Genomic DNA, 11,982 nt, shown 5'->3' on the forward strand with positions numbered 1-11,982 from the left:
TGAAATCAAAATAGTCTCAGTTTTTAGTGCGACGTTTGTGCTGCTTTTGGAGTGACATAAATAGTAACAATAACTGTAATATGAAATTCCAAAAACAAAAGCAGCACAAATGTTCATTTCAACTGCACAAAACAGCACAAACGTAGCACTAAAAACTGAGACTACTTTGGTTTCATTCCAAGCATGAAACCAAAATAGTTGCACAAAAAATTTGGCTCTTTTGGTTTCATGCTCGGAATGAAACCAAAATAGCCACATTTTTTGTGCAACGTTTGTGCTGTTATGTGCAACGTTTGTGCTGTTATGTGCAGTTAAAATGAACGTTTGTGCTGCTTTTGTTTTTGGAATTTCATATTACAGTTATTATTACTATTTTGGTTTCATGCTTGAAATGATACCAAAATAGTCTCAGTTTTTAGTGCGACGTTTGTGCTGTTTTGTGGAGTTAAAATTAACATTTGTGCTGCTTTTGTTTTTGGAGTGACATATTACAGTTATTATTAGTATTTTGGTTTCATGCTCGGAATGAAAACAAAATAGTCTCAGCTTTTAGTGTGACATTTGTGCTGCTTTTGGAGTGACATATAGTAATAATAACTGTAATATGAAATTCCAAAAACAAAAGCAGCACAAACGTGCAGTTAAAATGAATGTTTGTGCTGCTTTTGTTTTTGGAGTGACTTATTACAGTTATTATTACTATTTTGGTTTCATGCTCGGAATGAAAACAAAATAGTCTCAGTTTTTAGTGCGACGTTTGTGCTGCTTTTGGAGTGACATAAATAGTAACAATAACTGTAATATGAAATTCCAAAAACAAAAGCAGCACAAATGTTCATTTTAACTGCACAAAACAGCACAAACGTAGCACTAAAAACTGAGACTATTTTGGTTTCATTCCGAGCATGAAACGAAAATAGTCGCACAAAAAATGTGGCTCTTTTGGTTTCATGCTCGGAATGAAACCAAAATAGCCAAATTTTTGTTTGTGCTGTTATGTGCAGTTAAAATGAACGTTTGTGCTGCTTTTGTTTTTGGAATTTCATATTACAGTTATTATTACTATTTTGGTTTCATGCTTGAAATGATACCAAAATAGTCTCAGTTTTTAGTGTGACGTTTGTGCTGCTCTTGTTTTTGGAGTGACATAAATAGTAATAATAACTGTAATATGAAATTCCAAAAACAAAACCAGCACAAACGTTCAATGTAACTGCACAAAACAGCACAAATGTCGCACAAAAAAATGAGACTATTTTGGTTTCATTCCGAGCATGAAACCAAAATAGTCTAATGAAACGGAAACCAAAATAGTCTCAGTTTTTAGTGCGACGTTTGTGCTGCTCTTGTTTTTGGAGTGACATAAATAGCAACAATAACTGTAATATGAAATTCCAAAAACAAAAGCAGCACAAATGATCATTTTAACTGCACAAAACAGCACAAACGTCACACTAAAAACTGAGCCTATTTGACCACCTGACTATTGTTTTGAGTGAGGTGGGGTGCCAACTTCCTCCAGTTTCATTCCAAAGTTCAACATTTTACTACATGACTCAGGAGCAGAAGAGGAGTGTTTTTTATTCAAGCATGTGCACTCTGGACCGTCATGACTCACCTCCTAAATCCAGATCAACTTTATTGCACCATAATCCAAATGTAGCACGCTAAGTTGCCTACGAGATGAAGTCTCGTTTGTTCAATCTGGGGACTCACTGAGTGATTCAGAAGCTCATTAGGAAAATGCCAACTTTTTGGGAACATACACAAATACAGCAATTAATTACATATATATCATTCTATGATAACTTCTATAATAATGAGGGATTTGGTCTTTTTTGATAGTAGTGTTGTATTGGAACTCAGTAATCAAAATACTCAAAATGTCAAATATATCATGATATAAACACTATAACTTTGTACTGTAATAAACATATCATAAAAACATTAAAGAAGTGGTGACAGATTGGTTAATGGTTATTGATAATTACATTCATTCAAAAATTAATGATAACCGCACTTGTTTTGTCGTCAAAGGCTTTGAGGTTGTGGTGTTCTTCAACCCGTACCAGAAATAGACCATCTTCCTGAAGGACTCCTCTTACCTCAATCCTTGACCTCGTTCTCCCTCACACTGCTGATCTTCTTAACCCACACTCGCTCACTTCAAAAAATGTTATTTTCGTTTTACTTTCAGTGTCTCTTCATGATTGATGGTCCAGGTTGTGTCCGTTGACCAGGCCGGACTCCCACAGGTGGACAAGAGGGGTCTTCTGTCTGGAGCTGTGGGAAGTCTGGTGGCAAGAATGCACAATGAGAGAGTCAGCTATCATAAAGAAGAAGGTGTGAAGTATGGTGAAAAAAATGATGGATGTATGTGTATTGTAGTATTGTAGTATATGTAGTATTCCACAGTGGTCACGGTGAGTCTGCCACTGGGTGACAAAAATATTTTAGCATTTACAATGTTGGGTAATATGATTGTATAGATGACTATAGGGGTGTTATTTCATGTCTAGAGGGCTCTAATATTATTAAAAAAGAAGGTCCTACACAGGTTTTTGGACACATGAACCGGCTAGTGTGCCCATAAATCTTTGGCGGACTGAAGGTTGTGTAAAACTAAGACAGGAACAACATCAAATTAAAAGCACAAAATGAATACAGACTCATCATCCACCAGTATGAGCCTGGAGTTTGTTTTTCAGAGAGAAGATTATAGGATAGATAGATGGATGGATGGATGGATGGATGGATAGATGGATGGATGGATGGATGGTTGGATGGATGGATGGATGGATGCATGGTTGGATGGATGGATGGATGGATGGTTGGATGGATGGATGGTTGGATGGATGGATGGATGGATGGATGGATGGATGGATGGATGGATGGATGGATGCATGGATGGATGGATGGATGGATGGTTGGATGGATGCATGGATGGATGGTTGGATAGATGGATGGTTGGATGGATGGATGGATGGTTGGATGGATGGATGGATGGATGGATGGATGGATGGTTGGATGGATGGATAGTTGGATGGATGGATGGATGGATGGATGGTTGGATGGATGCATGGATGGATGGTTGGATGGATGGATGGATGGTTGGATGGATGGATGGATGGTTGGATGGATGGATGGATGGATGGATGGATGGTTGGATGGATGGATGGTTGGATGGATGGATGGATGGTTGGATGGATGGATGGATGGATGGATGGATGGTTGGATGGATGGATAGTTGGATGGATGGATGGATGGTTGGATGGATGCATGGATGGATGGTTGGATGGATGGATGGTTGGATGGATGCATGGATGGTTGGATGGATGCATGGGTGGATGGATGGATGGATGCATGGATGCATGGATGCATGGATGGATGGAAGGATGGATGGATGGATGGATGGATGGATGGATGGATGGTTGGATGGATGGTTGGATGGATGCATGGATGGTTGGATGGATGCATGGGTGGATGGATGGATGGATGGATGGATGATGGATGGATGGATGCATGGGTGGATGGATGGATGGATGGATGGTTGGATGGATGCATGGATGGTTGGATGGATGCATGGATGGTTGGATGGATGGATGATGGGTGGATGGATGGATGGATGGTTGGAAGGATAGATGGATGGTTGGATGGATGCATGGATGGTTGGATGGATGCATGGGTGGATGGATGGATGGATGGATAGATAGATAGTAACTACTCATTAGTTCTTTGTTAATTCTTCATTAGTTTCTCAGTAACTACTGTATTTTTGTACCTTATTAGAAAGTGAGAACAAATATTTTTGACTAATTTACACTCTTCTGCACTGTATGTATGTGTGTGTGGCCCCGCCTTCACCCACTGAAACAAAGAGACTCCATAACTAACAAAGGGGCTCACTCCATTCATGCTGTTGTTCTATGGAACAAACCAACTTGTGAGCTCTCTTCCTGGCAAAATATATTGAGTTCATTTTCATTTATTGTGTGATTAATTCATTTATTATTGTCCCAGACCTAGTGTAAATTGTTTTTCTTGTTTTAATCTCATGAGATTTTGTGACACAACGAATTTTTACTGATAAAAAATGAGTTAGGTCAGAAACGTCCCCAAGGTCACATGTGCCACAGCTCTATTATTTATGTTATCCATTGCATTGTATGTCAACCCAAATAGTCGAGAAAGATTTATTTTTAGCTCTTGTGGGGTTTGGTTTTTGGGGGGGGGCGTGGATCTTGACAGTCTCCATACATAAAGTATCTTGAGATAACGTCCATTGTGAATTGGTGCTACAGAAACCATTCCTTGACATTTGGACTGAATTTTTCTATCCCACTACATTTAGGTCAAATTCTGATGGGGGGGGGGGGGTGATTTAGCAAGACTGAGACCTGAAATTGTCTTGTTTATTCTTAAACTTTAATCAGCAATTTGGTCTAACAGATAAGCAAACAGCCAGCGAGAACAAAAAAGTGAGCGGGAAAAGACACGGAGCACGTAATGGAAATTAGTGCAATTGACTTCCCTGTCCTTCTGATAATGAGTGAAACACACACACACACACACCACCACCAACACACACACACACCATCATGATAAAGGTGTGTTGTCAAGTTATAAGATAGAAAGACAAGAGCACACACACATGCAGATAAACAAGCGCTCCCCTTTCCCTCCTTCTTATCTATGAAGACAAGCTGCTTGCTGTGTGTTCTGAACCTTATCAGATGTTTGTGGCCCATATTTGCTGCAAAAGAGATGCTTGCATCCTCTCAGCAGCCTGCCTGCTTTGAACAACTACTCATATTCATTAACACTCAATGGAATAACCCCCCACCCCCTCTGTTTTGCTGGAGCGGAAGAGTTTATTCTAATGGAACTAGATATCTCCTTGACATTATTATTCTCTATAGCGACTGTACGTCAGATCCATTCTTTCACAAATATCGAATATAAACTGTTATACAACGTAATAGCTCAAGAACTGAAGAATTGAAGTAAAAGTGTTAAATGGAGAAGGAACTTTGTTTACCTTTGGCTTGTTTATTGTCTCTTTTTGATCCTGGCCTGGGGGCCACATGCTGAGCTTTCCAACAGCGGGGCGGCCTGGGGGAGGCAGAAACAATTGATTCAAACTTGGCTGCAAAAATGTCAAAGATCCTCTCCGTCACAGGAGTGCTTTGCTGTTTTTAGAATTCTATTAGAAAGAATGCTAGTCAAAAATCCTTTACAGAAATCCTTTACATCCTATTACAGAACTCAGGGCTACTTTTTAAGGATAATAATAATAAATATATTTATTTTTAAATATATTCAAAAAAATAAATATATTTATTTCTATTATTTCTGTTATTTATTATTTATAAATTTTAAATATATTTATTTATATATATTTTTTTAATTTCAGTGTACTTATAAGTACACTTATAAGTGTGATTGGTCGCCAGCCAATCACAGGGCACATATAGACAAACAACCATTCACACTCACATTCATACCTATGGACAATTTGGAGTCGCTAATTAACCTAGCATGTTTTTGGAATGTGGGAGGAAACCGGAGTACCCGGAGAAAACCCACGCATCCACACAGAGGTGGAATTGAACTCTGGTCTCCTAGCTGTGAGGTCTGCACGCTAACCACTCATCCGCCATGCCGTCCTATTTCTATTTATTTCAGTGTACTTATAAGTACACTGAAATAAATGGAGAAGGAACTTTTCCTTTTGCACAAATGTCCATCCATCTCACAAGGGTATGCTGGAGCCTATCCCAGCTGTCTTCTGGTGAGAGGCGGGGTACACCCTGGACTGGTGGCCAGCCAATCACACGGCACATATAGACAAACAACCATTCACACTCACATTCATACCTATGGACAATTTGGAGTCGCTAATTAAACTAGCATGTTTTTGGAATGTGGGAGGAATACCTTCGCAGGACAAAAAAAAAAAAAAATCATAGCCGCACCCTGTTCATGCTTTGTGTTCCTTCTTTTAATACTCCATGATACAACTCAGACTCACACAAAGAGCAGGGGCAACACTCCCTGACAACAAACAGAGACGTGAGCTTCCTGCAGTGTATTATTATTATGATATATATACTTTGGTGTGAAATGTCCAAAGGCACGTTGGATACACATCATAAGGACACGTCATGAGGTGCGCCACCAATATAATGACATTCAATGATAAGAGCTGTCACACAGCTGTTTCCCTGATAAACATGACTGGAAAAGTATCATTTGAATTATTAAAGCAAATATAGAAGCTGGCATTATTATCTTTGAAATGTCAGAAATGTTGACACACCTCTGATATTGAATCTGTTTAGACTGTGGAGGTGTACCACAATATTATCATTTATCATTATCAATACCAATAGAATTTTTGGCTGCACGGTGTTTGAGTGGTTAGCACCTCTGTGTGGAGTTGGCATGTTGTTCCCGGGTTTTCTCCGGGTACTCCGGTTTCCTCCCACATTCCAAAAACATGCTAGGTTAATTGGCGACTCCAAATTGTCCATAGGTATGAATGTGAGTGTGAATGGTTGTTTGTCTATATGTGCCCTGTGATTGGCCTCTCCGAAGACAGCTGGGATAGGCTCCAGCACTCCCCATGGCCCTTGTGAGGATAAGCGGTAGAAAATGAATGAATGAATATCAATATAATTTTTGGCTATTTTTTAGCGAGTGGTTAGCACACGGTGCCTCGCAGTTAGGACACCCAAGTTCAATTCCACCCTCAGCCATCTCTGTGTGGAGTTTGCATGTTTTCCCCGTGTATGCGTGGGTTTTCTCCGGGTACTCCGGTTTCCTCCCACATTCCAAAAACATGCTAGGTTAATTGGCGACTCCAAATTGTCCATAGGTATGAATGTGAGTGTGAATGGTTGTTTGTCTATATGTGCCCTGTGATTGGCTGGAAACCAGGATAAGCAGTAGAAAATGAACGAATATCATTTTTGTGGTTTTCGGGCTTGAAGACCTATATACCAAAACCGAGTTGGGACTTGAACCCACTATCCCTAGCTTGGGAGGCCAGTGTCTTCTCCCCTGGGCCACCTCCATCAACTCCCCAATACTCCATACACACATACTGCAGTACTTACTTCCTGTGGCTCCACTTCCTCCCTTGGAAGGTGAGGCAGAAGAATCTGGAACAGACACTTGGAGGCTTCTTCTCAGATCACCTCCTCCTCCTGTTGTTCCCCCCTCACCCCCATACAGGTGGACCCTCTGCTTACGGAGCTCCCGTTCCCTTTCTTGAGCCTCCCGGATATCCTGCTCCACTTTAATGACATTTGTAGGAGTACGCAGCTTGAAAAAGGGGTTCCTCTTGGACATCATCTCTTCCGCCTCCAAAATGTGTCCTTCTGAACTGGATGGGAAGACATAAGAAGCTTCTGAATCAACACGACTCGGGTTGTCTGCCTCCAAAACGCCACGCTGGAGCTTCTGTCCTGAGAGAGTCATGTTGTTCTCCACGATGATGACCTGGCAGGACATGCCTTCAGATAATCCTGGTCCTCTTGTTGTTGAAGAAGCATACGCATCTCTTTTTTGATCTTCTCTACTTTGTTTCATCTCTGAGCTTTTTACAGTAGATGCCTGCGATGAGCTGTCGTCGTGGGTGTCCACAGTGGAGCTGTCACTGCTGGAGGACCAGGATGAAGCCTTACTCCTGCCTGACACGCTCAAAGGTGGCTCACTGTGGGTTTGAAAGGCCTCGAAAATCAGCTTCTTCTCTTTAAGTTGCCGAACAGTGCCTTTGTCGTAGAAACCGGGAACCTTCCCCAGCTTGACCAGATCTTGTTCTCGACGGAGCTCCTCGCTGATTTCCTGTTGTACCATTTTGTTTGCTAGCTGCCTGTCTAAGCCTTGGAATTTGTCCGAGTTGGAAGAAACAAAGGAGTCGCCAATAGTTTTCCTTACTGGGATCTCAACAAATTCTTTGGATGTATGTGGCATCCCTCTGGATCTTCTCAGACTTTGTTCACGTTCAATGGCACGTCTGATCTCCTTATCAATGGGGGTTTCTTTCAGTGGAGGTGCTTGGGAGTCCGTAGAGATGTTGGAAGTGCTGCGTGGTGAGAAGTCTGCAGATAGTCCACTGTCACTCTGGCTATCATCGCTCGAATCGCTTTCCATACTGATGTGTCCTTGTAGATGTTCTTCCTGCGTTTCGATGAGAACTTGTGACTGGTTCTTTCCAAGTCCGCCGTTTCTCTGTTCTCCTGTTTCGCTTTCACCCTGTGTCCTTTCCCCCACCCAGCCAGCCTTCTTTTCTCTCACAGTGACAACACAGCCTTTATAAGCAGCCCTGCCCTGATTGGACAGCTCCATGGCAACCACACACAAAGGTGCAGAGGTCTGGCCAAGCACCTGTTGAGCAGCTTCCTGGTTTGAGCCCTTGGGGGTAGGTCCTTGTAGACCTTCGGGTATTAGCTCCCCTTGCTGGTTTTCTAAGGGAACTACATCCACAGTTGGGTCTGCAGACTTGGAACACGCCTTGTTTGTCTCCGCTTTGATATCATCAGCAAAATGAGATGTTTGTTGTTGGGCAACCAAACTTGGGATACTTCTAGGTGGACCTGTGTTGAAACTGCTTTGAGAAGAGTCAGCTAGTGGAGCAATCTCCTCACAAGTTGATGATTCTTGAACATTTGGGCGAAATTGAGTCGATATAAAGTATTCATTGGAGTTAACCTCATCAGTGGTATCTTCCATCTTCTCTTTCTCCAGATATGTCTGTCTTTGTGAGGCATTAAGGGACAGACAAGGAGGCGGTTGGATAGCATTTTGATCTGTTTGATTCATGTCGGGTTCCTGATTCGACTGGGAATGCTGGGAATCTTGTACTAGTTCTGGCAGCATTTCATCAGTTTGGTCTCGGAACACGTCATCAGTGTCTTCTTCTGGTTCTGTTCTGGGAGCTTTTGGGTCCAGCGCAGAGGAACTGAGGTTTGCGTCACCTTGCATCTGGCTTTCTTGCGCTTCAAGTGAGTCAGTTGGACCCTCTTCTTTTTGCAGGGACACTGTTGCCATGGTGACGGATCTCTTCTTTTTTTTTTTTTTTAAAAGACCAGTGAGAATCTTTGATCACAAGCCAAGTCAGTCGAGGCTGAAAGGACACAAAGTGACAGAGGAATCATTGGTTTATGACAAAGACAACTACTTCTTCTTTTTGTAACCGGTGCTACTGCACAGATTGCAATTTGATAGTCCACAAAGTAGCCTAAGGCCCTCCGACCCCCCCCCCCCGATTCCTAATTATTATAAGCATATTTTCAACTTTGATTAACATAACTGCTTCAACTAAGTACTCTGCATCAGTGCTCTATTAGACCCTTGTGCAGCTCATGAACTCACCTTTTATTTAATCAGCTTAAAGCCTGGGGGTAAACTCTCTCTCTCTATCGCTCTCTCTCTATCTCTCTCTCACGCACACACAATTCCCATTCTCCAGGCATAAAATGAGGTCCTAATCATCAATCATTAGAGACAATCTGGACTGGAAAACTGGGATTGGGACAAACGTGCATACTGTAAACAGAGACACTGGATATGGCGCCTACTGTACATAGTCATCCCTCGCTACATCGCCGTTCAAATATCGCTACCTCACTGTATTTTATTGTATTTTATCATTGTTCATATTTGATGTCATCTATTTATTCTCCACATTATTGTTTATTATTATAAGGGAGCCAGGCAACGACATTTCATTGGCAATTTCACAGCTGGGTTATTGTACAATGACAATAAAGGAAGTCTATCTATCTATTTGTCTATCTATCTATCCATCTATCCATCCATCCATCCATCCATCCAGCCGTCCGTCCCTCCCTCCCTCCGTCCGTCCGTCCATCCATCCATCCATCCATCCATCCATCTATCTATCTATCTATCTATCTATCTATCTATCTATCTATCTATCTATCTATCTATCTATCTATCTATCTATCTATCTATCTAATCTAATCTAATCTAATCTAATCTGTGGTTGCTGAAGTCTGAATAGTCAATAATACATTATTGAAAGACAAGTTATATTTGGTATTCTGTAGCTTGAGAGAATGAAACAAAACATCTCCTCCCATTCCGTGTGGAAGTGGTACATTTTTGGCTTCATACTTTGGCTTTCTTCCCCACTCCTAAAAACCTTAAGTTTAGACTAAGTAAATTGTGACTGGCGAGTGGTTAGCGCATGATATGATATAAACAAACAACAGGTCCATTCATCACATAATGTATGCGGTAAAAGGAAGCTTTTTTTCTGGTAGCGCAAAATTATTTTTGTGTAAATGTGTCTCTTAATCCGTGTACAATTAGGGCCGCATTGAAAAAAATAAAGACTTCAAGAATAAAGTTGTGAATTTGGGCTGCACGGCGGACAAGTGGTTAGCGCGCAGGCCTCACATCTAGGAGACTCGAGTTCAATTCCATCCTCGGCCATCTCTGTGTGCCGTTTGCATGTTCTCCCTGTGCATGCGTAAGATTTCCCAGAGGACTCCGGTTTCCTCCCACATTCCAAAAACATGCTAGGTTAATTGGCGACTCCACATTGTCCATAGGTATGAATGTGAGTGTGAATGGTTGTTTGTCTTTATGTGCCCTGTGATTGGCTGGCGACCAGTCCAGGGTGTACCCTGCCTCTTGCTTGAAGACAGCTGGGATAGGTTCCAGCATGTGAGGTAGAAAATGAATGAATAAATGAAAAGTTACATCAAGTATTCTGTAGCATGAGAGAGTGAAACAAAACATCTCCTCCCATTCCATGTGGAAGTGGTACATTTTTGGCTTCATACTTCAGCTTTAGACTAAGTAAATCACAGAGGCTAAGTAGTTAGCTGACTAGTTTGCTATGTCACAGGTGGCTGTCGATGTCCCTGCAATGATCCCTTAGCTGTACAATGTGGTGTAAACAAAGAATAATAGGAGTTTAAAGGTGACCAAAAGTGTTGTTTCATGTCTAATAATGTCAAAAAAATGTATCTAGAAAATCATAAACGAGTGCTATAACTACAAAAATATTCAGTTTATTAATATTTAACCCTACTTTGCCAAAATTCACTTATCATGGTCGGGTCTGAATTGAATTAACAGTGATAAACGAGGGACTATTGTACTGCATATGTAAAAAGTGGACATCACAGTGGTGTATCTCCTCAAACGCTCAAAGAGTCCACAAGGGAGCGTGGATTAAAACGGCCAGTTACATAACAGCATTGTGTTTGTCTCATTATCCAAGGGAGATAGTTTTAATATCAAAAGAAAAGGCAAATCTTCACATCATTAAAAATACATCTAGTGCAGGCGGCACAAATTAAAGTTGCCCTCCTTTATGAGAGCAGCAGCGTCCCAAGGTGGTAGAAAGAAATTACTGAAATTTTGCAGAAAAACTGAAACATGAAATCAATGTACTGTATGCTGGTTTACAGTTGCCCTTTGCACCTTATGCAATATTTACTTGTAATGCTCAATTTCCATAGAAATAGCTGCATTTTGTCAGACTATTACCATAATATAAAAGAATATTGCTCCGCTTACCTTCTCACACTCTCGGAATGACACATGTAGCGCTGGAACAACACAAGTCCACTCTCACGCAAAAACACATCTGCACACAATGCTGACCAGCAATCATCGTCTAATCCATTAACCACAATGAAGAATATGCTCACCAGCGCAAGAGGCTTACTTTATTGCCGCTGTGGATTAAGAAATGCTCAACTAATCCTGTTTGGAAGTGACACGTGTTACTTTTGTAAGCTAGACAACAAAAAGAGAAATGTGCTCATAACAACAACCTACAGTTCAGTATCAGTTGGCGTAATATTTTTTATTACAGTAAAGTCTCGTTATATTGATATCGGTTATAACGAATTACTGCTTATTACGATACTATTTTCATTTCCCGGCAAATTTCTAGTCTTTTATGATATAGTTAGTTCTGTTAGTACGATACCCGGT

The 11,982-nt window shown here is 41.1% G+C and overlaps 1 protein-coding gene across 2 annotated transcripts; it reads right to left on the reverse strand.

Annotated features, from left to right (window-relative positions):
* Positions 1 to 1,257: 1,257 nt before the first annotated feature.
* Positions 1,258 to 11,706, reverse strand: misp3 (MISP family member 3). Of its 2 annotated transcripts, none has more exons than XM_058091589.2 (4): positions 11,560 to 11,706; positions 7,119 to 9,130; positions 5,039 to 5,112; positions 1,258 to 2,294 (listed from the first exon to the last, which is right to left on the reverse strand). In XM_058091589.2, exons 2-4 carry the CDS (start codon positions 9,052 to 9,054, stop codon positions 2,205 to 2,207), a joined length of 2,100 nt encoding a protein of 699 aa, XP_057947572.2. In that variant the 5' UTR covers positions 9,055 to 9,130; positions 11,560 to 11,706; the 3' UTR covers positions 1,258 to 2,204. The 2 variants fall into 2 exon arrangements, with proteins under 2 accessions (XP_057947572.2, XP_057947573.2); XM_058091590.2 differs by having other exon boundaries at positions 7,119 to 9,069; positions 11,560 to 11,685.
* Between the last annotated feature and the right edge of the window lie 276 nt (positions 11,707 to 11,982).

This window comes from Doryrhamphus excisus, linkage group LG9 (genome assembly GCF_037039965.1).
Source record: "Doryrhamphus excisus strain RoL-2023G ecotype Guam linkage group LG9, RoL_Dexc_Guam_v1.1, whole genome shotgun sequence".
Classification (NCBI taxonomy): Eukaryota; Metazoa; Chordata; class Actinopteri; order Syngnathiformes; family Syngnathidae; genus Doryrhamphus; species Doryrhamphus excisus.

Excerpts from the sequence above, each read along its gene's own strand:
- misp3 (XM_058091589.2), bottom strand. The coding sequence starts at position 9,054 with ATGGCAACAGTGTCCCTGCAAAAAGAAGAGGGTCCAACTGACTCACTT. Across the intron at positions 5,113-7,118 it reads AGGAAGTGGAGCCACAGGAA|GCCGCCCCGCTGTTGGAAAG; the intron begins GTAAGTACTGCA and ends TGCCTCCCCCAG. Across the intron at positions 2,295-5,038 it reads AGACAATAAACAAGCCAAAG|ACTTCCCACAGCTCCAGACA; the intron begins GTAAACAAAGTT and ends TCTTGCCACCAG.